The sequence below is a fragment of the Sander lucioperca genome, chromosome 8 (assembly GCF_008315115.2).
Source record: "Sander lucioperca isolate FBNREF2018 chromosome 8, SLUC_FBN_1.2, whole genome shotgun sequence".
Lineage (NCBI taxonomy): Eukaryota > Metazoa > Chordata > Actinopteri > Perciformes > Percidae > Sander > Sander lucioperca.
In genome coordinates, this window is record NC_050180.1 from 33,245,446 (window position 1) to 33,273,187 (window position 27,742).

At 41.3% G+C, this 27,742-nt stretch overlaps 2 protein-coding genes across 4 annotated transcripts; one reads left to right on the top strand and one right to left on the bottom strand.

Moving 5' to 3' along the window:
- Nucleotides 1-364: 364 nt before the first annotated feature.
- On the bottom strand, nt 365-15,499 carry lcmt2 (leucine carboxyl methyltransferase 2). 2 transcript variants are annotated; one of them, XM_031296474.2, is made up of 14 exons: nt 15,107-15,499; nt 13,855-13,979; nt 11,377-11,458; nt 11,100-11,280; nt 10,831-10,987; nt 10,352-10,541; nt 8,598-8,705; nt 7,986-8,073; nt 7,095-7,313; nt 5,273-5,518; nt 4,249-4,346; nt 2,996-3,183; nt 2,273-2,408; nt 365-745 (listed from the first exon to the last, which is right to left on the bottom strand). In XM_031296474.2, exons 1-14 carry the CDS (start codon nt 15,203-15,205, stop codon nt 581-583), a joined length of 2,082 nt encoding a protein of 693 aa, XP_031152334.1. In that variant the 5' UTR covers nt 15,206-15,499; the 3' UTR covers nt 365-580. The 2 variants fall into 2 exon arrangements, with proteins under 2 accessions (XP_031152334.1, XP_031152251.1); XM_031296391.2 differs by having other exon boundaries at nt 7,095-7,322.
- Nucleotides 15,500-15,573: 74 nt separating this feature from the next.
- Nucleotides 15,574-27,592, top strand: rab5b (RAB5B, member RAS oncogene family). Of its 2 annotated transcripts, none has more exons than XM_031296580.2 (6): nt 15,574-15,724; nt 17,826-18,132; nt 18,701-18,852; nt 21,768-21,890; nt 22,928-23,021; nt 25,510-27,592. In XM_031296580.2, exons 2-6 carry the CDS (start codon nt 17,967-17,969, stop codon nt 25,623-25,625), a joined length of 651 nt encoding a protein of 216 aa, XP_031152440.1. In that variant the 5' UTR covers nt 15,574-15,724; nt 17,826-17,966; the 3' UTR covers nt 25,626-27,592. The 2 variants fall into 2 exon arrangements, with proteins under 2 accessions (XP_031152440.1, XP_031152519.1); XM_031296659.2 differs by having other exon boundaries at nt 15,620-15,724; nt 17,830-18,132.
- The last annotated feature ends 150 nt before the right edge of the window (nt 27,593-27,742 follow it).

The following is a 27,742-nucleotide window of genomic DNA, read 5'->3' on the forward strand; positions in this document are numbered from 1 at the left end:
TACTTCTTAAGCGTGATTTATGGTTCTGTGGAGGCTCCACGCAGAGCTTTCGCCGTAGCCTACGTAAGTGGCCTGAAGTTTATACCTGTGTGTTGGTGTGTGCGTCAATCTCTAAGAGAATAGCAGTCTCCCCTGTTCTTTCTGACCACGGTGGGAAATCTGTAGCAGGAAAAGTTAACCCTCTCCTTGATCTCATGTTGTTTATGGAGAAGGAGAACCAGGAAAATGAGTCGGGGGAAATGCAACGCTACCAAGCCACGGCCGAGGGACGTGTAGTTACATTTTTCAAGAGCTGCACGTGAGGCTATAGCGTAGGGTCCGTGTCTCCACGTACCTACGTACATACCCACGGCGTCGATTTAACGCAGAAGCATAAATCACGCTTTACTTAGACATAACACACGTCAGGGCTCAGTAACAATAACACGTGTCTGGAGAAGTAAGCTCTATTCAAACTGTCCCAAATAGTTCAAGTTTATCCATTTCATCCTGTCTGAGATGGCTGATGGTTGGAGTTCGGACTGCCACAGTTTAAGTCATTGATTTGAGTGGCTTAACAGTTTCATAGAAACACTTTACTTCATCCCAGCGCAGGTCTGAGGTCCACAGTGACAGGCTGAAGGTTGAAGTGAGTCCCAAAAGAGAAACAGTTTCCTCCCCCGCCTATCAGGAGCAGCTCTGGCTCCTCTGAGTCCGTCAGCTCAGAGCAGAATGAGTGGAGCATCAGAGGCCAGGGCACCGATGTCTAGAGATGGCAGAACACAGAGATTTATCAGACAGTATCTTGTTTAAAGGTCCTATGACATGCTGCTTTTTGGATGCTTTTATATAGACCTTAGTGGTCCTCTAATACTGTATCTGAAGTCTCTTTTATATAGACCTTAGTGGTCCCCTAATACTGTATCTGAAGTCTCTTTTATATAGACCTTAGTGGTCCTCTAATACTGTATCTGAAGTCTCTTTTATATAGACCTTAGTGGTCCCCTAATACTGTATCTGAAGTCTCTTTTATATAGACCTTAGTGGTCCCCTAATACTGTATCTGAAGTATCTTTTATATAGACCTTAGTGGTCCCCTAATACTGTATCTGAAGTCTCTTTTATATAGACCTTAGTGGTCCCCTAATACTGTATCTGAAGTATCTTTTATATAGACCTTAGTGGTCCCCTAATACTGTATCTGAAGTCTCTTTTATATAGACCTTAGTGGTCCCCTAATACTGTATCTGAAGTCTCTTTTATATAGACCTTAGTGGTCCCCTAATACTGTATCTGAAGTCTCTTTTATATAGGCCTTAGTGGTCCCCTAATACTGTATCTGAAGTCTCTTTTATATAGACCTTAGTGGTCCCCTAATACTGTATCTGAAGTCTCTTTTATATAGACCTTAGTGGTCCTCTAATACTGTATCTGAAGTCTCTTTTATATAGACCTTAGTGGTCCTCTAATACTGTATCTGAAGTCTCTTTCCTGAAATTCAGCCTTGGTGCAGAATTACAGCCACTAGAGCCAGTCCCACAATGAGCTTTCCTTAGGATGTACCATTTCTGTGTCTGTAGCTTTAAATGCTATTGAGGAGGAGAGAGGGGGGGCAAGGTGGAGGGGGGGGGTGTGGCCTTGACCAACTGCCATGCTTCACTTGTTTTCGAGCCATGATGTCTCTCTCTCTCTCATGGGTGGGCCAAATTCTCTGGGCGGGCAAAGCAGAGAAAGGGGAGGTAACCTTTCTCCTTATGACATCATAAAGGGAAGATTCCAGATTGGCCCATCTGAGCTTTCATTTTCTCAAAGACAGAGCAGGATACCCAGGGCTCGGTTTACACCTATCACCATTTCTAGCCTCTGGGGGACCATAGGCAGGCTGGGGGAACTCATATTAATGTTAAAAAACCTCATAAAGTGAAAATTTCATGTCATGGGACCTTTAATAGATCTTACCCAACCTGAGGCTACATGATCAAAGAAAAATGCATTGCACTTGGCACTTGATGCCACTTTTCAGCCAACAAACCCAGACTCCTACAACCTGAACGTTTAAACGTACACGTTCCACCAAAACAAGTTCCTTCCCGAGGCTATTTTGCAGCGGCACCGCATTTTTTCTCCGGTGCTTAGCACCGCCCAAGACGATTGTGATTGGTTTAAAGAAATGCCATTAAACCCGAGCATGTTTTCCTCCCGTCCCCGAATGCTATGTGGAGTAGCCAGACTCTCCTCCAGTGCGCTTTGGAGGAGGGTCTGGCAAAGCAGGACTATATGTATGTAAACTGACCGTGTCCAGGCTGAACTCCACACTGCTGCGCGTGGTGAGGTTGATCATGACGACACCTGGTACACCATCTGAATGCAGCCATACTCCACCAACCACAAGCAGCTTTTCACCAATCACATGGGCAGAATGAGAGTACCTGAAACAACGCAAATAAGAGGGTGGTTTTCTAACATAGACACTTGACAACATGGTTTTGTTTTCAGGGATTCTGCAGCTTTCACCAAGTCAAATTTAAGAATTCTTAAGACCTTTTTAAATGAAATTTAAGACCTATATCATGACATAAAAAACAGAAACAAAAAAACCCCGTCAATGTCATAGTCCAGAAACATGGGCAGGCAAACTTGCGCTTCCCTATAGCTGAAGAATGAAATCCCTTCTGAAAGAGACTCGCGCAGCCTTGCACTCGGCTGCAATATAAGTTGCATTTTGGTCTCATTTGTAGTCATAATACAACAAATTATATTTGGTTTAGCGAAAGAAAGAACAACACCACCATGGAAACAAAAACAACAAACACTGTAAAGGGCTGTGGGAACATTTCAATGAGAACATTTGTACCTGTTTAAAATCATTTACGACCAAGAACACAAATTTAAGGCTTTTTAAAGGCGTACAAATTTCGATTTAGAAATTTTCAGCCTTTTAAGACTTTTTTAAGACCCCGCGGAAACCGTGGTATTAAAAAATTGAATGACGTGAAAGCTTAGAAACACAACAGACCTGGGAACAGGAGGGGGCTGCACCTCTATTCTTTCCCAGGAGAAGCCTCTGTCCGTTGGCCTTAACAGTGCGGTGTCTCCCAGTGGTAATCCCCTTCGGTCCAGTCCTCCAAACACCACCACACCTCCCTGATATGAACATGCTGAGTGGGTATGGCGGGCCACCGGTGCTGAGCCCTCTACCGGGATCTGTAAATAACATACATACACACACTGAGACTCATGCAAGAGAACATTTTAGTTTTCACCCAGTAAGAGTGTGCGCCCCATTCCTCTCCTAATGGCTGTTTCATGCTTCGTGCGTTCAGCCCGGTCGGCGCGGTGTGAACCGGGCTTAAAATCTTAAAATCGTCTGAGATTTTCGTGTTGCAATGATTGGCTACAGGAGAGAAGAAGTCTGTTCTTTGAGCTGCTCTGACCGCAATCAGTATAAAACCCCAGACAGTTCGCAGTGACAATGCGCGCTGTCTACAGTTTTTTTTTGACTCGTACGACAGGTCTGGACCACCTGTCCAAATTCAAAATACGAGAAGTACAAGAAAGCTGGTGAATGCCACAAATTCTCTTAAGTCGCTCGAAAGTGCCACTTAGTTACAAACCTGTTCAATGTAATTTAAAGTGGAGAGATAACAAGATAATCTAAGTGCTAGCAGCACCTATTTATAAATATACAGTGCTAAGCATAAGTGAATACACCCATGCTAAAGTTGACTAAAAAGAGGAATAAAAAAATCATATTTTGGAAATTGGGAATAGGAAAAATCCAACCTTTAAGGACACCAATTTTCTGTGTGAATGAATAATATATCGTAAATAAATAAATGTTCTTCCTTAAAATACAGGGGCCATAATTATACATACCCCTATGTTAAATTCCCATAGAGGCAGGCAGATTTTTATTTTTAAAGGCCAGTTATTTCATGGATCCAGGATACTATGCATCCTGATAAAGTTCCCTTGGCCTTTGGAATTAAAATAGCCCCACATCATCACATCCCCTTCACCATACCTAGAGATTGGCATGGGGTACTTTCCATAAAATCATCTCTCAATGCAAATCAAACCAGCTATTAGGCTAACTGAAATAAAACCATGCCTGCCTCTAGAAAATTGGTGTCCTTAAAAGGTTTGATTTTTTTTAATTAAGGCATTAAGATCAATTTCCAAAAGACGATTTTTTCATTCCTATTTTTAGTCAACTTTAGCATGGGTCTATTCACTTATGCTGACCGCTGTACATGAATAGGGACTGACCTCAGTCCAGTGCTGCTGGTCTGGACACAGGAAGTAGCCGTCACCCAGAGCTGCCTCAGATTCATTCTTTCCACCAAACACAATCAGAAAGTCTTTACCTGCAAAACAAACGAGAGAGCTTTATGGTATAATAAGTAAGTACAGGGTAACCCTCAGGGTTCTCCAAGTTAAATTCAAGACTTTTTAAAACCTTGTTAATACCACCTGGGATGAAATTTAATGCCAACTTTATGGCCAAATAATGGAAAATCATTATGGATTTTAAGCCCTGGAATAGAAGTATTTAGCGAGTAACGTTACCTGAATTTAATAAAACATTTCTGTGAAGTGTGTTTGTAATTCCAATAACATAAAGTGGATAAAATATTTGTCGCATTTAGAGCTCCTATGCTATGAAACTAAAAATACAAAATAAAGTAAATTTGAACGTTACTCAGACAAAAACATTTATTTATGACATTACGGCATTGATTTAATCATACCAAAGGACAAGAAAAAATGTAAGACCTTTGTAAACGAATTATCAAAACTTTTAAAGGCCTTATTTTTAGAATATTAAAAAAAACAAGACTTTAAAAAAAAATACTTTTGTGGCCGGGCTGGCTCAGTGGGTAGAGCAGGCACACATATATTTAGAGGTTTATGCCTCGACGCAGAGGTCCAGGGTTTGACTCCGACCTGTGATGATTTCCTGCATGTCTTCCCCCTCTCTATCCCCTTTCTCACCTGTCCTGTCCATTAAAGGCAGAAAAGCCCAAAAAAATAATCTTTAAAAAAATACTTTTAAGACCTCACGGGTAACGTAAGAAAGCTTTTTTGCACACCTCTTTTGTCGGGCAGGTGCGTAGGATATGATCAAAAGTAGCAGATCAAAAGCTTAGAGAAAGTCCCGCACACTGACCATTACGCAAGCAAGAATTTATTTAGAGAAATACGTTTCGGTCTTAGACCTACATCAGGTAAAGACCTCACGGGTACCCTGTAAGGAAGTAAAAGAACGAAAGGAATTCCTACTTCATCTCACCTTTGTGACTGACAGCAGTAGTAGTGTGCCTCCATCTTGGCGCTGGTGGTTCCCCCGTACAGTCCATCTGCTCCACACAAAGTTTCACAGTGTCTCGGTCCTCTGAGTCGAGTGGAACAGGGGGGCCGCGGGTGTCCAGGGTTACTCTGAAAAGGCCTCTGATTGGGTTGAGTGGAGATGAGCGACCCCCGTATACCACCACACCTCCTCCAGGAAGAGAGGTAGCGGTGTGGTGGAGTCGAACACCTGGCAACACAGCAACCCAACTGTTCACACTGGAGGCTCACGTGGTCACACTTTACTTGCAAGTTTGATAATACGACTAGAAGAAAAATGTGGTGGAATTTCCGGAAACACCAAGTTGTGGTATGATGAGACAAAGGGAAGACTTAGACAACATCAGGTCATTCATAGGTCACAGGTCAGGGGACGAGAAGATTCGGCCTGTCTCTAATAACCAAACCTGTTCATGTGTAAATATGTGAATGTAAATATGAGTGTACACAGCTGCATGATAAGGGACTGTTTAGTCTTCTTTTGGAAGTCGTCGGGCCTGCCACACTTTTGCCTACTTCCCAGAGAGAGAGAGAGAGAGAGGCTGAACTAGGCGTTAGCATCTGTGTTTACGGCGCCTGCTATATCTTTGTTAACCTTAAAGGTTCAGCTAAATGTAACGCCTCCAGAATGAGTTTAAATCCACCTTCAGGAGGACAGGAACTTCAGAGAGTTGGGACGGAACTGCACAATAACACAAGGTGGTTAAACTGTACTGCCTGCTTAATTGTCTCCTCTATTGAGTGCTCATTAAATGCTCCTGTGTAAGTCATCAAGGTCTCCCGAACCTTCTTCACGTATGTGAAATGAGTTGTGCTGCTCCTGAGTTTTTTTCTTAACTAAGGATTTTGTACAAATGCCTTGGTCGTTGTGCGTTCCATTTACCTCAGAAGTCGGAAGCTGGAGCAGGGATTGCCGTCACACCTGAGTTTTCCGCGTTCCATTAAAACAAGTCGGATGTCACTGTGGGGTTTGCTCTATTCAGGTTAGCCATTGTTAGCAATACCAGTTTATAGCAACGCGTTACGCGTGCATACAAACAGCGTTACAACCTGGCGACAGAAAAAAGCTGGACGGTACTGTGTTTAAGATTTAATTAGACACAAATAAGACACAAGTGCTAATAAGCTGTATGTTACTACAGCTTTCACTGCTGTTGACGCACGGAGCAGCCGTGTGAGATTTCGAGGTCGGCTTGCTCGGGGTACGGTGAGGCTCTCCCACTTCCTAAGTCGGAAATCCGACTTCAGGGGGCGTGTTTCCAACTTAGAACTCGGAAATACCGACTTCAGAGTACAAATGGAACGCACCATCAGTGCTGCTAGGACTGAGAGATACATTTAAAGGGAGGAGTCCTGCATGAATGTAAAAGTTCTGATTCAAGCTGAAACTAAACTTTTATAGATTAACTAAACCTTTAATTTGTTTGCAAATTCTCTCTAAATGTAGTGTAAGACTACTACACTAAGACTACTACTCAGGTTTTAGATTGTGGGTTATTTATAATGTGATAGTTACTGAATGTGACAGTTAGTTTGATCCCTTGTTTATGGGAAATGTACGCACGCGCGCGAGTGTGTGTGTATGTTTGCGGGTGTACACATGCATGTGTATGTATGTGGGCGTGGATAAGTGTATTGCCTATTGATGTGATTTTACATATATTCTTGTAATGGAATGTCTGCGATGTAATGGGTATGTATTGTGTGTCTAGTGTGGACCCCAGGAAGAGTAGCTATGGCAGATCAGAAGCAGCAAGTCCTCTTACCCAAATCTACTGATGGTTCTACACTAACAGATCTCCAGCCTTTCTGGCCCCAGAGGAGGGTCCTAGTCGCTGGCCCCCTGCCTCCTCTGCTAGAGCCTCCTGTCAGCAGGACCTGCCCCGGGCTCACCGACGTGGAAGCCATCCCCAGCCCCTCCATACTAACTGGTACGGTCCTCACACTCAGGGCTGTGGGGCTCCAAGACGGGCAAATGGTTGGCACTGAAGATACTGGGGCGAAAGATACTTTTTGTTAGTTGAAAAGTAAGGCAGCTTTATTTCTATAGCACGTTTCAGCAACAGGGCAATTCAAAGTGCTTTACATAAAACATTAAAGAGCAGTTCAAAACGATTAAAAAATTAAAAACAGATAAAATACGAGAATAAAATTTACAGTGCAGTATAAGAAATGAACAATTATTTAAAGACAGGTAACATCAAAAAGAAAGGTCTTCAGCCTTGATTTAAAAGAACTGAGAGTTGCAGCAGACCTGCAGTTTTCTGGGAGTTTGTTCCAGATATGTGGAGCATAAAAACTGAACGCTGCTTCCCCCTGTTTAGTTCTGACTCTGGGGACAACAAGCAGACCTGTCCCAGACCACCTGGAAGATCTGGGTGGGTCATAGTGTAGCACCAGATCAGAAATGTATTTCGGCCCTAAACCATTTAGTGATTTATAAACCAGCAAAAGTATTTTGAAATCAATTCTTTGAGGGACAGGAAGCCAGTGCAAAGACTTCAGAACTGGAGTGATGTGATCCACTTAGTGAGGACTCCAGCAGCAGTGTTCTGAATCAGCTGCAGCTGTCTGATTGATTTTTTTAGGGAGACCTGTAAAGACACCGTTACAGTAGTCAAGTAAAGGGCAGTGGTAATAAATAAAGAGATAGCTACCTGGAGCTTGCGAGAGTAAAGCCTGTGTCATCAAAGCGCCTCGAGATGCAGTAAGGATGAAGTAGTGGGAACATTTCTGGTGCCATTCCTGAGGGTTGACAAGATATCAACTGGCGCAATAAACACATTGCAAAAGGCGGCGACATATCGCGAAAGACAGATTTATTATGCTATTTGAAAGATAGCATCAGTAGAAAACTGCACTTTAACATGTACCTGTCATTCTTTTTAAGTGGTGCCTTTTATATTCAATTCAATGTTCAATTTGTTCAATAAAAGATGGTTGGAAATGATTTACTTGTATTTGTTTTAAATTCACCGAGCAATTTGTTGTATTTTAGCAGAATACTGAAAGCAGCAGAAAGGCAGAACTGAGGACACTTTAATATCTAGTTCTAATTTATTTAGCTCAAGTAATATCTTTATCGCGATATTATACAATGTTTATTGCATATGGCATATTTCACATTCTCATATCTCCCATTCTCATATTGTGTAGCCCTACTATACAGTCATCCTGTTCAATATTATTATTACTGGGAAGTATGGTTTTATACAGCGGAGAGACAAGTTCACAAAATAGGAAGATGTAAACCCATTTCAGCAGCTAACCTCATATTCATCGAAAGGCTCCAGGCTCTCCACTCTGCCTCTCTCCTCCTCAGGGACCAGCCCGAAGTAGAAGTCATTCATATCCAGACACACACACTGCTCCCAGCCCTGGAGACAAAAACACCACGACACTATCTGATTAAACATTATCACGTAAAAAAAAAAAAAACACAGAGAAATCAGAAACAATAATGAGATGTAGTAATTTTACACATGGACTATGGACTGTCTGACTACCTCTGATCACTATGCATTTTATTAATACACCTCAACAATGCACTATATATGATCATACTGCATTCTGTCTCTATTATTATATGGACTATGGGCTGTCTGATTTCTCAGAACTCTATGCACTTTATTTGCTAATGCACTTTAATAATGGACTAACATGACCATACTGCATTCTGTGTTTTATGTCTTTTTTAAGCACTGCTATAAAGAAAAAGCACTTTAATGATTGCAGTACTGGTTAGAAGCTAAACTGCATTTCGTTGTACTGGTTGTCCTTACTTGTGCAATGACAATAAAGTTGAATCTAATCTAATCTAATAAGTATATAGACCAACTCACGGTGACATCGCGCTAACACGACAATCACGACATACACGATATGTGAAATCGGCAAACTTGTTTATTTCTGTAACTGTAACCAATGTACTCCTAGGTTTCCACAAGTTCAGACTTTCTAAGACCTTTTTAATACCATTTAGAATGAAATTGAATACCAACTTCATAAACATACTGGCAAAAGTATGTAAGATATAATGGAATATCAGAAAGCATTTTAGGCTATGAAAATAATTGTTTACCAAGTACTTGAACTTAATACCACATTTATATATTTATATATTATTTATAGTAATAGTCCTTACCTAGGTACTGTCAGGGCACACCCTCATACTCTGCTTCTGACTGGCTAGTAGTCCTTACCTAGGTACTGTCAGGGCACGCCCTCATACTCTGCTTCTGACTGGCTAGTAGTCCTTACCTAGGTACTGTCAGGCCACACCCTCATACTCTGCTTCTGACTGGCTAGTAGTCCTTACCTAGGTACTGAGCATGTGTGACTCCCAACAAAGATGGAACAGAAGTGAGAGGTCTCACTCTGTAGCTAAAACAGAGAGCTCAACACACAGGGTGAAAAGAGGAGCTGCAGCAATGTGCAGTACAACAACAATATGGTGTTTTTGAAAATTAAACCATGTAAACTTAATCTGATATAACCTCTAAATACAATTATGAACCTGAAAATGAGCATAATATGAGCACTTTAAGACTTTTAAGGCCTTATTTTTCGAATTTTATATTTAAGACATTTTTAAGACTTTGAGGACCTGCGGGTACCCTGTGTAACGTTTAAAGATATATAGTTAAACATGGAGGTCCAGCCTTTCTGTCGTCTCTGCTGTGCTTATTTTCTGTGCTGTGTTGCTTTGCTAGCGTCTTTGATAAACCAAATCTAGCGCTACGAACATCTCTTTGCTGGTCGGACTGACTGCTAGTTTGGGTGGTGTCATTTTGTTTAGTCTGTGGCCCGACAGGTAAACCTCAGTGAGAGTGTTGACATAAGAAAGCATCAAACATGCATTTTAGATGAAGGAGACGAGAGTTGATCCAGTTGTTCCTCGTCCCCCGTTAGCCCAGCGCCGTTCAATTGTACGTACGGGACACAGGAGTTTTCTACCAGGAAGTTATTGTAAAGCAAACATTAACATTAATTGATTGGGTCTGTATGTTGTCTGCATACTGGCCTTGTCCAGGAACCGGTTCCTCTGTGCAGCAGTGTCCGGGTATTGTAGAAGGGCATGTAGAGTCGAATTTAGTTTTAGGAAATGATCTTGCATGATCCGACCGAAGGGATCAAGTGGATGTATCTGCTCATACATAACGAAGAGTGACTGTGGCAGGAGCTTTGCCGTCCAGCTAATGACAGCATCCGACCTGGAAGACACACAAGATGTAACAAACAAACATTAGAGCTGTACGATCATAGCTAACATTAAAATGTATGAACAAAGTACATGATTTTAAAGTCCTAGCTTGTATATTATGCATACACAAAAGGGGTGATATGGTCCCCTACATTTTTTTTATTTTCAAATCTTTTCATGTAAGTTTTCAACAGACTTACATCACAGTAATTAACACCACAGTGATGGCGGCTTGACCGACTTCCAGTGGGTCAACACCAACCGCTGGTCCCCTAAATAGACCAAATTGCCGTACTTACCATTTTGTTTCCATGTAGGTAAGCACCACTTCAGAGAGAATTAAGGTGGGGGCAGCCCAGTCCAGCCCCGCTGCACTCAGAGCCTCTTCCACCTGGGACTCCTCTCTAACATCCACCCCTAGCAGACGGTACCGACCACTGGACACGTATTCAGGCCCTGGAGACACACAGGCAGGCATACGCTTCTGAAATCTAACATAACTTCTATGGCACATGACAAAGACAATCTTCTTTGAATCTCAGTGAAATGTGTGAAAGGAATGACAAACCTGTACAAGAAGGCAAATGGGGGTCCAACATCCCCCTCAGTGTGTTATCAGAATTGATCAGGGCAGCCTTGCGGCGAGTGACATCGGGAAAATCGATCTCAAACACAACGGCCCTGTCCAGCGCTTCATCTGCGCGGAGGCGAAAATATGCAGAGTCGAACCCTGCGCCCAAAGACAAAATCTAATAACAAAAAGAAGGAAGATAATGACAGAGGGAAAAAAGGGGAACATATGCAACCTTTTCCCACTTTCTACATAAAATAGTCTGCTAACTTGCCTGTCTCTTTGGGCAGTTGTCAGTAATGTGTAGGAACCTCCTCACACAGTGGTCCACGGCTCTCCAGCGCACATAGTAGCCCCTAAAACACGCAGATAATAAGACTTTCATTTGTACAAAACATATTGTTATCATAATATACCAAGTCTGGGTAATGCCAATTATTTCCTGAATCTTTACTTATACATTCATGGTGAAAAGGCATATATTAAAAGATCGATTTCTGAATTTTATGAATCAATATCAGATCACTCAAACAAAGTTTTTGTTGGAGAGTAGATTATTTTAACCTTCCATATACAACTGTATACAATTTAGGGGCATACTGTAATATTGAGCTCTAAGAAACCGTGATAGACATGTTTCACTATTTTCTGATATTTTAAATTAATCCATAATAAAAATCCTGATTTCGTTGCTGTTTAGTCTATCATTATTAAATTGGAGTACATGTTAAGTAGGGGTGCTCGAGTATGGGGAAAAAAATCATAATCACGATTATTTGGGTCACTATTGAAATCACGATTATTTAACGATCATTGACTTTTGTAAAGACGTTGCATTTATTGAACTTAAAAAAACAGTGGAACAGTTAAAGGTCCCATGACATGAAATTTTCACTTTATGAGGTTTTTTAGATTAATATGAGTTCCCCCAGCCTGCCTATGGTCCCCCAGTGGCTAGAAATGGTGATAGGTGTAAACCGAGCCCTGGGTATCCTGCTCTGTCTTTGAGAAAATGAAAGCTCAGATGGGCCGATCTGGAATCTTCCCTTTATGATGTCATAAGGAGGAAGGTTACCTCCTCTTTCTCTGCTTTGCCCGCCCAGAGAATTTGGCCCACCCATGAGAAAGAGAGAGACATCATGGCTTGAAAACAAGTGAAGCATGGCAGCTGGTCAAGGCCACACCCCCACCCTCCACCTTGCCCCCCCTCTCTCCTCCTCAATAGCATTTAAAGCTACAGACACAGAAATGGCACATCCTAATGAAAGCTCATTGTGGGACTGACTCTAGTGGCTGTAATTCTGCACCAAGGCTGAATTTCAGGAAAGAGACTTCAGATACAGTATTAGGGGACCACTAAGGTCTATATAAAAGAGACTTCAGATACAGTATTAGGGGACCACTAAGGTCTATATAAAAGAGACTTCAGATACAGTATTAGGGGACCACTAAGGTCTATATAAAAGAGACTTCAGATACAGTATTAGGGGACCACTAAGGTCTATATAAAAGAGACTTCAGATACAGTATTAGGGGACCACTAAGGTCTATATAAAAGAGACTTCAGATACAGTATTAGGGGACCACTAAGGTCTATATAAAAGAGACTTCAGATACAGTATTAGAGGACCACTAAGGCCTATATAAAAGAGACTTCAGATACAGTATTAGGGGACCACTAAGGTCTATATAAAAGAGACTTCAGATACAGTATTAGGGGACCACTAAGGTCTATATAAAAGAGACTTCAGATACAGTATTAGGGGACCACTAAGGTCTATATAAAAGAGACTTCAGATACAGTATTAGGGGACCACTAAGGCCTATATAAAAGCATCCAAAAAAACAGCATGTCATAGGACCTTTAACATAACAGTTAAAAGACCTTGAACTGTGAAATTTCCCTTTATACTTTTCCCACTTGAACCGTTTCTGTTTTTGTTTTTCATTCAGAGCAAAAGATAAAATAAGCATTTACTTGCAAAATGTAATGTGCAAAACAATAATTTTTCTCGATCAAAATTGCGATTAAAATTTGATTAATTGCACAGCCCTACATGTAAGTACTTTGGAACATTACTAGGTCATTTCAGTCCTGCCCTGTGTATTATCCCATGGTTCAAGATGTGATGTTTAACACACATTCACCCTCTATAGCTGTGCTTATTGTAATGCTGTGACTCCTGTACGTGGTGTTTCTTTGTCACTGGATAAATTATGTCCATCTATTAAACCACCACTGTCAACCAAGGCCAACTCCTGTGCGTGTATTTTGTGTTTACAATAAAGTGATTGAGTATGACATGATTTAGATCCCTGCTAGTCTTTATTGAAGACGTTTCATTTCTGGGATTGTTCAGGTGCCGCTGGAAGTTCCGCCAGATGTCCCTCATTTCAGCCAGATGTCCATAAACCTTCCTCTTTCTTTGTGTTGCCGTTTCTGAGGACTATGGTTAACTGCTCCTCAGATCTCTGCAGGGTAAATCCAGACAGCTAGCTAGACTATCTGTCCAACTTTTGAACGTACACATGTTCCACCAAAACAAGTTCCTTCCCGAGGCTATTTTGCAGTGGCACCGTGGCTCCGTCTGGTGCCTAGCACCGTCCGAGACGATTGTGATTGGTTTAAAGAAATGCCAATAAACCAGAGCATGTTTTTCTCCCATCCCGGAATGCTGTGTGGACTAGCCAGACCCTCCTCCGCAGCGCTGTGGAGGAAGGTCTGGCAGTGCGAGACTAGATCCCTGCTGACCTGTTGATGAGCGGGGCTCTTCTGGCCGCTTTGCACACAAAGTGTTGGAGGAAGACATCCTGGAAGTAGCCCTGCGCTGCAGCGGACACCTTGCTCACCACACTGCTGTCGTTGGTCCCCTGTACCTGGGTCAAGAAACAACAAAAACACCGAGCCATCATAACTGTGAATGCCTCAGCCTGTGACCAGTTTTTAAGCCAAGGACCCCTTAACTGAGAAAGACGGATCAGGGACCCACTACTACATATATTGTATAAAATGAAGTTGCATATTAAACTGGGCCTACAATAACATGTGGGTGTCCTAAAGCCTTTATACCTACCTTTTTAGTGCATAGCATACTAAGCTATTGAAATAGGCCAGTATGCCTATCATCAATGTTTTTTTTTTGTTTGTTTTTTTAATAGGCTGATTTATATTTGCTAATAATATGTTGTATTCATGTTAAGACTTTTTTTTTTTTTTTTTTTTACTTTCAAAAAAATTAACAATAATTTGGAGGACCCCCTTGGGGTCCCGGACCCCCTGTTGAAGATCTCTGCTCTAAAACATTAAAATTATGTATGTATTTTTGGCTCACTTAATTTATCTGTATCAAAATCCAACCCAAATTATATCAAGTATCAAAAGTGCAAGCACTTAATGCATAAACATTGCCCTGTGAGTGTTACACTTTTACTGGATTACTGATGTATCAGAATCAGGTTTAATGCCTAGTAAGTTTTCACATACAAGGAATTTGCCTTGATGTTTTGATGCATTACAAAAAATTAAAAGTACGGCAAGTCAAGAAGCATGAATAAAAATTGACAACACAGTTTGTAAAAAATATTATTACATGTACAATATAACGTTTTTTTTAGGAATGAAAGAGCTATACATTTGTGCAGAAAAGCATAAGTTCAAGATGTTTGCTGTTACACCGGTACAAAGTACAAAGGTGGGAAATGCCTAAAAGTAAATGTTGTAGTAGGCTGAGACCAACCACATTTTATTCACCGTTAGGTGATAGTTTAATCTATAATGCTACATATCTTATATAAGGTCATCATGTTTTTGTATGTGAAATCTTTATTTGTGAAATAATTAAAGCTGTCAATTAAATGTAATGTTAGAGGAGTAAAAAGTACAATATTCCACTCTGAAGTATATACCGGTGCATGCAATGGAAATATTCACGTAAACAACAAGTACCTGAAGCTCTATACTTTCCATATCAGGTGTTGCTAGCTGTAGTGAATTAATCACTTACCGCGGTGTCCTTCCCCTGCTTCTTTCTGTTTGTCGTTGGCATAATGTCAGTAAGCACTTCGAAGGTAAACTCCGGCACACGTTGTACAGTGAATAACATAAATATGAAAGTTTTCAGTATGGTGAGGAGTCCGCATAATCAAAATAATTCAAACATCCTTCATGTGGTAAAGACTTCCGAGTGACTTCCTGTCTGTGTTCTAGCGCGCCCCTTGTGGCCTGGAGGCCACTCGTAAAACTCGGTTAGTGAATGCCGTTCAAAAGTCCATTCAGATTATTTACACATTAAGGGTATTATTTGTAAATGCGGTGGTAATATGCTTGGCTGGACGTTGATTTTACAGTTGTTGTTGTTGTAAATGAAAATATTTGTCTTCGGCTGAAAAACAAACGATGATAAACGTCCACATTAATAAATTTAGTCTAAACTTAACATTGTAAAAATGTGAAGTCACTGAGGGTCCGTTGGGGTTGTTCTTCACAGGTTTGACAATGCGTCACTCCGTGCGCATGCGCCACTTTACAGGAAGCGTTAACGTTTTCTTTTACCAGCTGATTTAGCCAAATTGTCAACAGTCAAGCCTGCGATAGCTGCGCTGCTGAAACGACAGTATATACGGTGAATATTTTTTATATTTCCTCTCAGTAGCTATATGCTATTTAAACCAACGGCTAGCATTTGTGTATGTAATTGGGCGTCGAAATATATATTCAGTTTTGTCTCGTCCGACCTGAGTGGCCGGAGCGGTGTCCCATTCGCACATAATAACGCAAGATAAGGAGGGCTGGTGATGTGATAACATGTAACGTTACTGAGGGAGTAACCTTAACGCTAATAGTGACAGATAGTGCAGGGGTGCCGGGCACACGACAATAAGGACGCGGAGAATGGCTTAAATGACAATTTTGCTGCAGTGATGGATGTTTAGCATTGATGTCTATGAGGTGGGAGACAGCAATCTGAGGCGCAGCATCCCTGCTATTAAAGCTCAAGTTTCACTGCATTATATGGGACAAAGCTAGCAACGTGCAATACTTTCAAACATGACTCAGTGGCTCAATCAGTGAACACAGGGGAGACATTCGGGGCTTATAAGTGTTAAAGGAGACATATACATATTTTCAGGCTTATATACTTGTTTTGGTTTTCTACTAGAACATGTTTTAATGTTCAAAAAAACATTGTTCTCATACTGTCCATATTATACCTGTATTCATTCACTGTCTGAAACGCTCAGTTTTAGTGTCTGTCTCGTTAAGCCCCTCCCAAAAAGCCCATGTTCTGTTCTGATTTGATTGCAAAAAAATAAGGCGCACCTTTGCAAAGGTGTGCTGCTTTCCAAATTGCATACTTTTTTTCTTTTTACTTTTAGTATGCACTGCAGCTGCCCGTACAAAGTACTTACTTTTGTGGCAGTATGCATACAATTGGGACAGAGTACTTAGTCATAATATTGCACCTTGACCCTCTTGGAATTTCAATGAGCTGTCATCAGGCTGTGTTCTCTCAGCGGCTCAGTCAATGTGAAGTATGAGGATTGTGGGTCAGATTAGCCAGAAAAGCACGCTGGCTTGCATACTGCAAAATGCAACCGAATGCAGTAGGACATCCGGGTATTTATGGCAAAAAAATAGGATGGTAGTATGGGAATTGGAACACACCTGTAGTTCTCAAGCAGTGGATGGAAATACTCAGATTGGGGGGGCGGTATATTCTAATGAGCCTGCATGTGACATAGGAAGGGGAGCCAAATCTTAAAGGTCCAATGTGTGGGAATTTCTCCCATCTAGCGTTGAGATCATATATCGCAATCAGCTCTCTCGCGCCACGCAGTTCAAAGTACGTATCACAGCTACGGTAGCCTTCACGCTTCAAAAAGCCGGTCTCTTGCTCTTTTCAATATCCTTTTTCTTTTTCATGGTCCTCCATGTTTCCTTCTTCAAACTTGCCGGGAAGCTACGATACCCATTAGCAGAATTAGCAGCACCTGTGAGTTTATCGTGTGGCAGCGAAAATGTGAAAGGCGGAGCAGTACGTCCTGTATGTCCCCAACCGGCTAACGTATTTCAAGATGGCGCATGAATATGGAGCGTCTACCCCAGGTCATGCGAATGTAAATGTAAAATTTCAAGCCAATAGGAATACTTGGAATTGATGTTGGTGGTAAATATTCATGAAAAAGGACAAGTTTGTGAACGGGCAACACAGAATTTTATAATTAACAACTAAACATGCTACACACTGGACCTTTAATAGCTGGTTGAATCCCATGTTTTCTGATCTAGGCACCCCACAAAAAACGGACTGGGTTGTCTTATTTCACAGAATGTGGGTTGGTAGACACTCCAGATACCCAAATGTATGTGCACAAGCACTGGAAAAGTGAGTTTTTCATGTCATGATCTGTCCCATTTAAGGAATGCAGCTGCTGTTTGTTTTACCTCTGCAGTCCTTGTTTTTAAGCTGTAAGTCCATTCTGTGTAACACTGACAGAAATGAAAAACCAATGTCAAATACCTTGTGTGTGTACACATACTTGGCCAATAAAGATTCATGATTCTGCAATGCAAATATGTCATTTCCTATTCCTGCCAACAAAATCTCCACCCTTCCTTGGAGATTCCACTGTGTTTTGCCTGGAGAAAGAATCTAAATTGTAGATGAGGTAAGGCATTATGTAACCTTGCACTAAAACAAAATCTTTCACTTCTTCATTCAGACAGAACAAGGAGCGAAGAGAGGTCAAGACACCAATCGGCGAGACTTGACTCCACTCTGGAAGTGACTGACATCCCAGAAGCACCCATCTCCACCCCAGGGAGGAGGCCCAGCCCCCCTGACGTCTCCTACGCGGGCCGGTATGAGCTCCAGAGGGAGTGGAGGCCGCACCAACGGCACACTACCACAAACCAAGATCTGCCAGTTCAAGCTGGTGCTGCTGGGTGACATGGCTGTGGGCAAATCCAGCCTGGTGCTGCGTTTCGTCAAGGGACAATTTGATGAGTTCCAGGAGACAACCATAGGAGGTGTGTGTGTGTGTGTGTGTGTGTGTGCGCTTGTTTAACTATATTCGTGGGGTCCAAATACCGGGAGTCCAGTGTACTTGTGGGGTCCCGACAGCCTTGTGGGGCTAAAATGCTGGACCCCACAAGGTTAAAGGGCTGTTTGAGGGTTAAGACTTGGTTTTAGGATTAGGGTTAGAATTAGGTTATGGTTAGGGTGAGGGTAAGGGTTAAGGTTAGGGTAAGGGGCTAGGGAATGCATTATGTCAATGACGGGTCCCCACAAAGATTGTGTGTGTGTGTGTGTGTGTGTGTGTGTGTGTGTGTGTGTTAAAGGGTCAATCAAATTTTATTTAAAGTGTAAAATCACCATTAAACATGGTCTCAGTGCACTTTACAATTAAAGAAACACAGAAATAAGAGACAGCAACAAAACAATTGAACAGCCGTAAAGCAATCATAATAAACAACACAAAACCAGCAACATAAGAGAATAAGTGAACAAGGTTGGTTTGTGAAGGACGCAGAAAGGATGGCGTGTTACGGTTGGCCTTGCACCTTGTAACCTGTCATTTCTCTCCTTCATGTCCAGCTGCGTTCCTGGCTCAGTCGGTGTGTCTAGATGACACCACAGTGAAGTTTGAGATCTGGGACACCGCAGGACAAGAGCGATACCACAGCCTGGCTCCGATGTACTACCGTGGCGCTCAGGCTGCTATCGTTGTCTTTGACATCACCAAGCCGGTAAAGTATAAAAAGATTCAATTCAGTAGTTACTTGTTTATGTAGATCTGGGCAACAGTGACAAAATGTGTCCTAAATATGATTCAGGGCAACGTGATATCATGACTTCGCGTAAACATACACGCCACTTTTGTAAAGCCAAGTGGCGTGTTATCTGTATGCATTTTGAGCTATCCGCGTGTATGTCTACGCCGTATACAGCGGACGCGTTGCAGACTGATCTCATTAAGTGGCGTATGTATGACACGGCAATTCGTATGCCATTTGGCGTGTTATCAAGACGCATAATCGCTTTTCGGACGGTTGGGTTTAGGAAAACAATAACGGGGTTGGGTTTAGGACACATGACAAGCGGGACACGATTCCCGGTCTCCTGAGTGAGAGTCCTGTGTTGTTTGACCCATCCGCCACCCCGTCCAACCTCTCTACGTGGATTTTCGCCCTTTCATACTACTCGCTACGGCGTAAATTGACGCGCAATCGCAAGGTAACGTAAGTCAATGGAGGCCAAACAGCGTTATTTATTTATTGTCTGCACAAGCGTTTTCAACGTTTTAGACACAGATATGGTGATAATATAGAAAAGGAGTTGTCGTGAGAAGCTAATCACTGGAGGTAGACTTGAAAGTAAGAAAAAAGTGTCACACACTTTGGCACGGATTGTTGATTTGAAGAAGGCCGGAGGGCCAAAACGTCGTCAGAACAAGTAGAGATATGCATATGGAGCCAGAGTTTGCAACACCTTTTCCCTTGCTTTCAAATAATAATGGTCCAAAATGATGTGATATTACTTTTTTTTTTATTAAAAAAAGTTACAGATCTAAGTCTTCCACAAACCTGGGGGGAAAAAAACCTGCCTGTAGAAATGTTTGTCAGACATTCATAGTTTATTTCAATCAGCTAAAACAGTCAAATTAGGGCTGGGCAATACTTCAATATGATCATTTATCATCTTTCAATGGAATCCTATTGTGATGAAATCATATATCGAGATATCGTGATATACAATTACAGTCATGTGAACAAATTAGGACACCCATGCTAAAGTTGACTAAAAAGAGGAATAAAAAAATCATCTTTAGGAAATTGATCTTAATGCCTTAATTAAAAAAATGAGGAAAAATCCAACCTTTAAGGACACTAATTTTCTTTGTGAATGGATAATGTATCGTCAATAAATAAATGTTCTTCCTTAAAATACAGGGGGCAGATGTAAGTAAACCTCTATGTTAAATTCCCATAGAGGCAGGCAGATTTTTATTTTTAAAGGCCAGTTATTTCATGGATCCAGGATACTATGCATCCTGATAAAGTTCCCTTGGCCTTTGGAATTAAAATAGCCCCACATCATCACATCCCCTTCACCATACCTAGAGACTGGCATGGTTTTATTTCAGTTAGCCTAATAGCTGGTTTGATTTGCATTGAGAGATGATTTTATGCAAAGTACCCCATGTCAATCTCTAGGTATGGTGAAGGGGATGTGATGATGTGGGGCTATTTTAATCCCAAAGGCCAAGGGAACTTTATCAGGATGCATAGTTTCCTGGATCCATGAAATAACTGGCCTTTAAAAATAAAAATCTGCCTGCCTCTATGGGAATTTAACATAGGGGTGTACTTACTTATGCCCACTGTATTTTAAGGAAAAACATTTATTTATTTACGAAACATTATTCATTCACAAAGAAAATTGGTGTCCTTAAAGGTTGGATTTTTCCTAATCTTTTTAATTAAGGCATTAAGATAAATTTCCTAAAGATGATTTTTTTATTCCTCTTTTTAGTCAACTTTAGCATGGGTGTCCTAATTTGTTCACATGACTGTACGTTGTCTAAATTGATACTAAAAGGCACATACTAACTCAATTTTCTCAGAAAATCTGTTGTGAGGGAATATCATTTGAAGAATTGCAGATTTGTTTTAACATCACACCATTTTTGTACATGCATCTAAACATAGTCAGTATAAAGCTAGGAAAATTATTATTTCTTTTTTCTCTGTAATTTCACTTGAAACTGTTTACCACATTATTGATGATTATTTATCTAAAATCTCATTGTAAAAAAATATTTTGTGAAAGCACCGATTGTCAACCCCCGAAATATCGATATTGATGTATTTGGTCAAGAATATCATGCAGTCTGATTTCCTCCATACTGCCCAGCCCTGAGTCAAATACATGAAGAAATTATTTTTACTAACTGTACCACAGCCTTTAAGGCCAGAAGTTACATCACAACATTAGATAAAAAGCATCCAAGACAATCTGATATTAATGTATAGCAGTATACGACCCAGCTCTATGCATACGTCAACTTCACAGTAGGAGGCATCCCCTAAAGACAATCAGAAAAACTGTTATAACTGCCAGCAAGTTACTTGGGATAACACTACCGAGCATTGAACACATTTACAAAGACAGTCTGGTGAGAAAGGCCAATAACATTGTATGTGACTACAAACACCCCCTGGCATCTCATTTTAAACTACTGCCATCTAGGCATCGTTTCTGCCAACCCCTTCTGACCAAGAACAGATCTAAATTCTCTTTTGTACCGCAAGCCATAAAAGCCTTAAATCAGTCAAAAATAAGCTAGATGTCCAACCGGCCTGGTCATACCCAAGGGTGTGTAGTGTATTGTAGTGTGTGATGTATGTTCTTCATGTTACTGTATGTCTGTCGGTGTCTGATGTAGGGACTATTTGTTTGTGTCATATGTCTGATGTCCTGTCATGAAGTGCCTTGCGACTGTGCCGCAAACCCAACTGCCCCACGGGGACAATAAAGTTATCTACTACTACTACTGACTGATGAATATTCTCCATGAACAGCTTCGACGAACTCTGCCATTTTTGCCTGGTGTTTACATGTGTGTTGGTGGTTTATCTTACCTGCTGCTATGTTTGTGCAGGAGACTTTTGAGAGAGCCAAGGCCTGGGTGAAGGAGCTGCAGAGGCAGGCCAGTCCGAACATTGTTATTGCCCTGGCCGGGAACAAGGCCGACCTGGCAGAGAGGAGACTAGTAGAGTATGAGGTAAGACACTCCTGGGCAACCTGTTTTTTTTTGGCTAATACCTAACTAACTAACTCAAACTGATTATCTCTCTGAAGTTGCATGGTAATCAACTGCTGATGACAGGTTACATATGTGTTAGGAAAAACGCTGCATACAATATTAAACAAAGTTAACTGTTCACACAATACAGTAACGTGAGATATTTAAATTAGCTGATACATGGTCAAACTTCATTGGTTCTTACAAGTATATCTCCGTGTGTACTTCGTCCACATCAATCCCACCAATCGGTCCCAAAACGTCTCAGTTAGAGAGGAAATGCCGTAAACATTCCCTCGATAGAACCAAGCAAGCCTGCCTTGTTGCACGAGCCACATTTTCTTCAAAACGTGCCACTGTCAGAGTGTAGCTTGCTAGCTCAAAGTTTGTTGTCGATTCCCGAAGCTAACAGAGTTTGAGAACGGCAACACACAGAGAGCGGAAAGAGAGGGGGAAAGCCTGACATCCTCACAGTGTCAGGCTTTATCCTGGAAATGTACTTCTGTTGATCCAGACTAAAACATTGTTCACAAAACATGTTGACTATAAATACAGCATTTGCCTGCTTTCAAATACTGGTGGTAAAGCACTTACGAGTCAGCGGGTGCCTGACAAAACAAGCCTTTGTTGTAGAAGCTGCACGTCACAGTTCCAAGATTTGTGCATTGTGGTCACGGGTCGGGCTCTACTGAGGGCCTGCCACTGCTAAAGAAACATTGGTCACACTTTACTTGAAGGTATCTACGTAAGAGTGACATGACACTGTCATGAACGTGTCATAAACATTATAAACGGGTCATAAACGTTTGACATAACGCTTCTGTCATTCGGTTTTTGTCATGACAAGATATGGTTAGAGTTAGGGTTAGGGTTTTTGTGTCATGACAATGTCATGTGTTCATGACAGTGTCGTGTCACTCTTATGTAGATACCTTCAAGTAAAGCCTTCAGCCTTTTTAGTGTTTGTATTTCTGCCGATGTTATATTAGTATTTGTTTGTGTGTTGTATGGAAAAGGAAGCCCAGACGTATGCTGAAGACACTGGCTTGCTCTTTATGGAGACTTCGGCTAAGACAGCCATGAACGTCAACGAGCTCTTCCTGGCCATAGGTGAGTGTCCGTTGATATATACAAAAAAATGTGACTTTTATTTTCCGAAGAGAATAAGATTTAGGCCACAGGAGTTATCACCCTCACTTAGTAGATTATACATGTATGTTTGGTCCAGGGTGTTTGCGCCTGTTAAAAACGTCCTCACAGATTTAAGTGAAATTGGGAAGAAAGTTAAAGGTGGAGTCAGCGATTCTAATCCAATACACTTTTTTTTGTCAAATTCAGCAATTCACCTCACGGCCGTTCTGTGTGCGCTGGGGAAAAAAATTCCAGTGTTCAATGGGAAACAAACAAAGGTGACTCAAAGCGAGCCACACAACACTAATCCAGCCAAACAGCAAAAGCCCTGTTTGTGCTCATGCACAGGACGGGGGGAAAGGCCATGGATGTATAAAGAGAGAGGCAGTGGGAGCAAGAGGGACGGTTAAAAAAAAATAATTAAAAAAGAGCCCTGACAGGAGGGGTGTATCTGTTTGGGTGTTGGAGTTGAAATATCAACGATCTTTCTCTAGAATCGCAGACTCCACCTTTTAAGCCACGAGCCGATGAACAAGTGATTATATTTTTGATGCTGATCTAGATCCAAGAATCCTTGACAGACATTGTGAGATATGAGGATTTTTAAAACACATTTTCAGTGTTCCCTCCTGAAAAAAAATAACTTGCGTTGATTTAAAAACATGAGGCACATGTATGCCATGATTGCTCATATACTATGTGAATTTTGGTTTAGATTCAGGCGCGGATTCAAGATTAACTCAAAAGATTTCTTAACAGTGCGACACAGATGCTATTAGAAATCCCCCTCCCCTCCTTATTTTCTGATGAATATCTGCACATATCTGAAATAATAAACACAGTCTGGTGCATGGATAGGGCTGGGTTGAAATAATCGATTCTCCAAATAAAATCTTTGAGTGATCTGATATCTATTTAAAAAATCCCCAAATCGATCTTTTAATTTATGTCTTTTCACCATGGATGTTAGACTGGGTAAACCCAGCCCGATCTGCCGGTGATTTGATTTCTCCCTGCAGCTCAGGCTGGAAACCTGTACGTTTATCTATCCTGCTTCCGTTACAAATCTGCGGGGACCAATCACAAACTGGCTGGCTATTGCGGCAAGCAGCTTCTTGTTTACATTCAACATGGCGGCCACCGAAGCGCGGCAACCCGTTGATGCCGCTGTCGCTGCTACGTCACCTGGATCGTTGGTCTGATTGGTTGAAGGACTATCCAGTTGTGCCCAGAGTCATTTGAACTATGCCCGTTGATCACTCCTCTTGTGCAGTAGAAAATACAGAGCAGACTCCCCAGACTAATGTTCAATCTTAAAAGATTGAGCTTGGTCTGGTGATAGCCAGACTACATGGATGTATCTGTCATGTTAGTCCTATTTAGGCATGTGTCGGTTACCGGTTTCAAGGTGTACCGCGGTTTGAAAAAGTCACGGTTTCAAAACCACTAAAATGTTCTGTCATACCGTTCCTAAGGTATGAGCTGTTTAGAAATCCCTCTCCCTGCCAGTGTGCAGTGTGTTTAAAAATAAAATACATTGTGTTCAATGAAAAAAAAAATTGGAAAAACCGGCCCATGCCTAGTCCTATGAAGTAAAAAGTACTTTAAACGGTTCCACTCTTACTGTCAACATTAACCTGGGTCATTATAAAAATGATTTGAGGGTTGCTTCTTGCTTGTACAATTTACAGCAGAAGTTCTCTGAGACTCACTTTTATATCCAAGATAAATTGGTGGTGTAGCTGAAATTTCCCGGACCAAAATGATATTGAATCGGAAATGTAATCTAATCAGGACCTTGTGAATCGAATTGATTCGGAAATCATTGGCGATCTATGCATGTATCCGTGATTATCTCTCACTTTTTTTGATGTGGCTCTTAATTCAGATGTGGATACCGGAATTCTTTTAAAATTATTTCTTAACAACATTTGTTCCTGAATTTATCTCATTTGTTTTTGGTGTATATATTCGAGTACTTTCTGGTTAGAAAGAGAGAGTCTGTTGTTAATTCAGTTGTAGGGCTGGGTACCAAATTCAATACTTTTTAGGCACCGACCAATTGCCTCTAAGTATCGAGTATCGAAAAACGCCTCGTCATTCAATACCCAATTTCAATACGTAAGGAGTAAATCTCATCAGAGTCAGTGAGCCAATCAGCACGCAGCATGCTTCTACCAAGATTTAATAATGTTTGTGATTGGCTGTGTAACGTTACACGTCGTAGAGACACGCAGGAAAAACTCTACGTAGTAGGAGCCATTTGTGCCATAATGTGTAATGTTGCAATTTCTTTTTGTTTTTATAAAATTGGTATCGAAAAAAGTATTGTTCAGGAACCGGTATCAAAGTCACAACATTGGTATCGGTAAGGAAGATTTCTGAACGATACCCAGCCCTATTCAATTGTGATTCAAAAAAACTTAAGGTTTATATGTCAAAATATTTCTTTGTCTTCTTAATGTAGCAAAAAAGATGCCAAAAACAGACACCCAAAACCCTACACATGCAGCGCGACATCGGGGAGTCAACCTCCAGGACCCAGACGCCCACTCCACTCGAGCCTGCTGCGGTGGGAACTAGACCTCCACAGCTCCCACCAGTATTCCACCATCCACACCACCACAGCCCTACAACCATCCCGTCTCCTTCAACCAAGTTAAAAGGGGGTGGGCCAGACGCGGGGGGGGAAACCCAGTGTCCACTCACTCCCTTCCTTACCTACCTACCCTCCACTCATCCTCCTGTCAGAGCAGACAGAAATTCAAAAGGAGAGAATAAAAAAAAAAAGGGAAAGGAAGAGCAAACCGAGTTGGAGAAGAAAGCCACAACGTTTCACACGTCTTGTGTCTCTTGACCAACAACTGAGATTCTGCGTTTTGGAAAGTACGAGGAGGAGGAGGAGGTCGACTGAGAATGAGAGGAGGAAAATAAAAAAAAAATAAAAATAAAAAATGTGGAAGACATTGGCAAGCCTGTTGTAGTTTTATAGCACTAATTGTGATTTTTTTTTGTTTGTTCCGTAATTCTGCCTTGCATCATTTCAATCACAGCCCCGATTGCGTAGAAATGCACAAAAACGAGCAGCACACGCCGGCGAGCGGCCAGGTAAGGAAAAGAGTAATAGAAAGAATAAAAGGGTCAAGCCAAATTGTTAGGTCGTGACGGCTTTCTTCTTCTCCTTTGTCAGAGCTTGCGCCTGCTTGCTTTGCCTCCTCCTAGTCCTGAATGGCACAGACCCTGCTGTGAATAATGCCACATACTGAACCCCCCTGGAATGATCCCATGATTTGTAATCCCTTCCCCCGTCCTGCCTGACCTTCCCTGGTATCACTAGCACTGGCCACAGGCTCACAGTAGATAAGACCCATGGCACAGTTTGCCCTAACATAAGTCCATTTGTACGTATTTATTGTCCGGCGTTCTGACTTCTCTCTCTCTCTCTCGACTGCTTCAGTCGTCTCCGAGGCGCTCGTGTTTCTCCTCTCATGTCCAGATAGGAACTCATCACGTGAGGAAAAACATTTAAACTTTAAAAAGATTGATGATTTGACATTGTGTTTCTCATTAATACATTTTGGTCCGACAGACTTGGTTGTTTTAATAAAGGAAAAAACAGAAAAAAAAAAAGATTGCTGAAGTGCCGTGTTCCTAAAAACAGTTTGGGGTTTCAGTGGAAAAATGTGTCTGTGGCTCTTCACAGCAACAATATAGACTTGGATCTGCAGTGTCTGTAGTCCCATGACATAATATTTTTGATGTATGAGCAGAAAACTGTTAACTCTAACTAATGTCTTTAGCAGAAAACAGCTCTCTCAAAACATACAAGTCGCATACTCACTGTATTTATTAAATGGCTTAATCTTATTTTTCCAATTGTCACAATGAGCGATTAGGGCTTATTGTAATAGCAAGAAATGTGGTAGTCCATGTATGGCTCTGCTCAGATGAAATTATTGGCATCAGATGAATGAAATATTAGGGAAGGAATGGAAGGCGGGAGGAGGATACGAAAATGTGACATTTGTAATAAACCTGTACCGTGCCCTGTCGGAGAAAATCATCCCATCTTGTGTTTAACGTGTCCCTCGTCTGCCCCCTTGTCCTAAGGTTAAGTTGTTGGTGAACATGAAACCATAGTGATCTCCATCTAACTTAATATGATGCTCTTTAAACAAATGAGTTGTGTGCTTGGTTGCTGTCCAAGGCTTTGGCTGAAGAAAATGAGGAAGTGAATTAATGAAAACACACACACAAAAAAAAACAGAAGTGCCTATTCCCAGTTTCTCTTTTTTTTTCTGTGAATTATGCGTTTGTGCTTAGTAGGCAAAGTGCAGGAAAACATTTCCCTGACATTAGCTTGTACTATAAACCAATAACTTGGCACTCGCTCATTAGGCTATTCTGTATCGGCTCTTTGTATGGATGTAAAGAGATTTTGTCGAATACACTGTATGTTAAATATTGTCTTAAATTTTAATGAAAGTGTATTTTAGCAGAGCACACTTGTAAACATGGAATGGATCGTTTAAAAAAAAAAAAAAAAAAAAGGGACTCTAATCAATGTTATAAATCTGTTTGATTTAAACAAATATTGGTGTCCGGGAAATTATTTTGTTCTGCTTTTTTCCAGATTCAAAACCAGACGAATTAGAGCTCATTGATAAAAAAAAAAAAAAAGACATTTGAAGTACAATGCC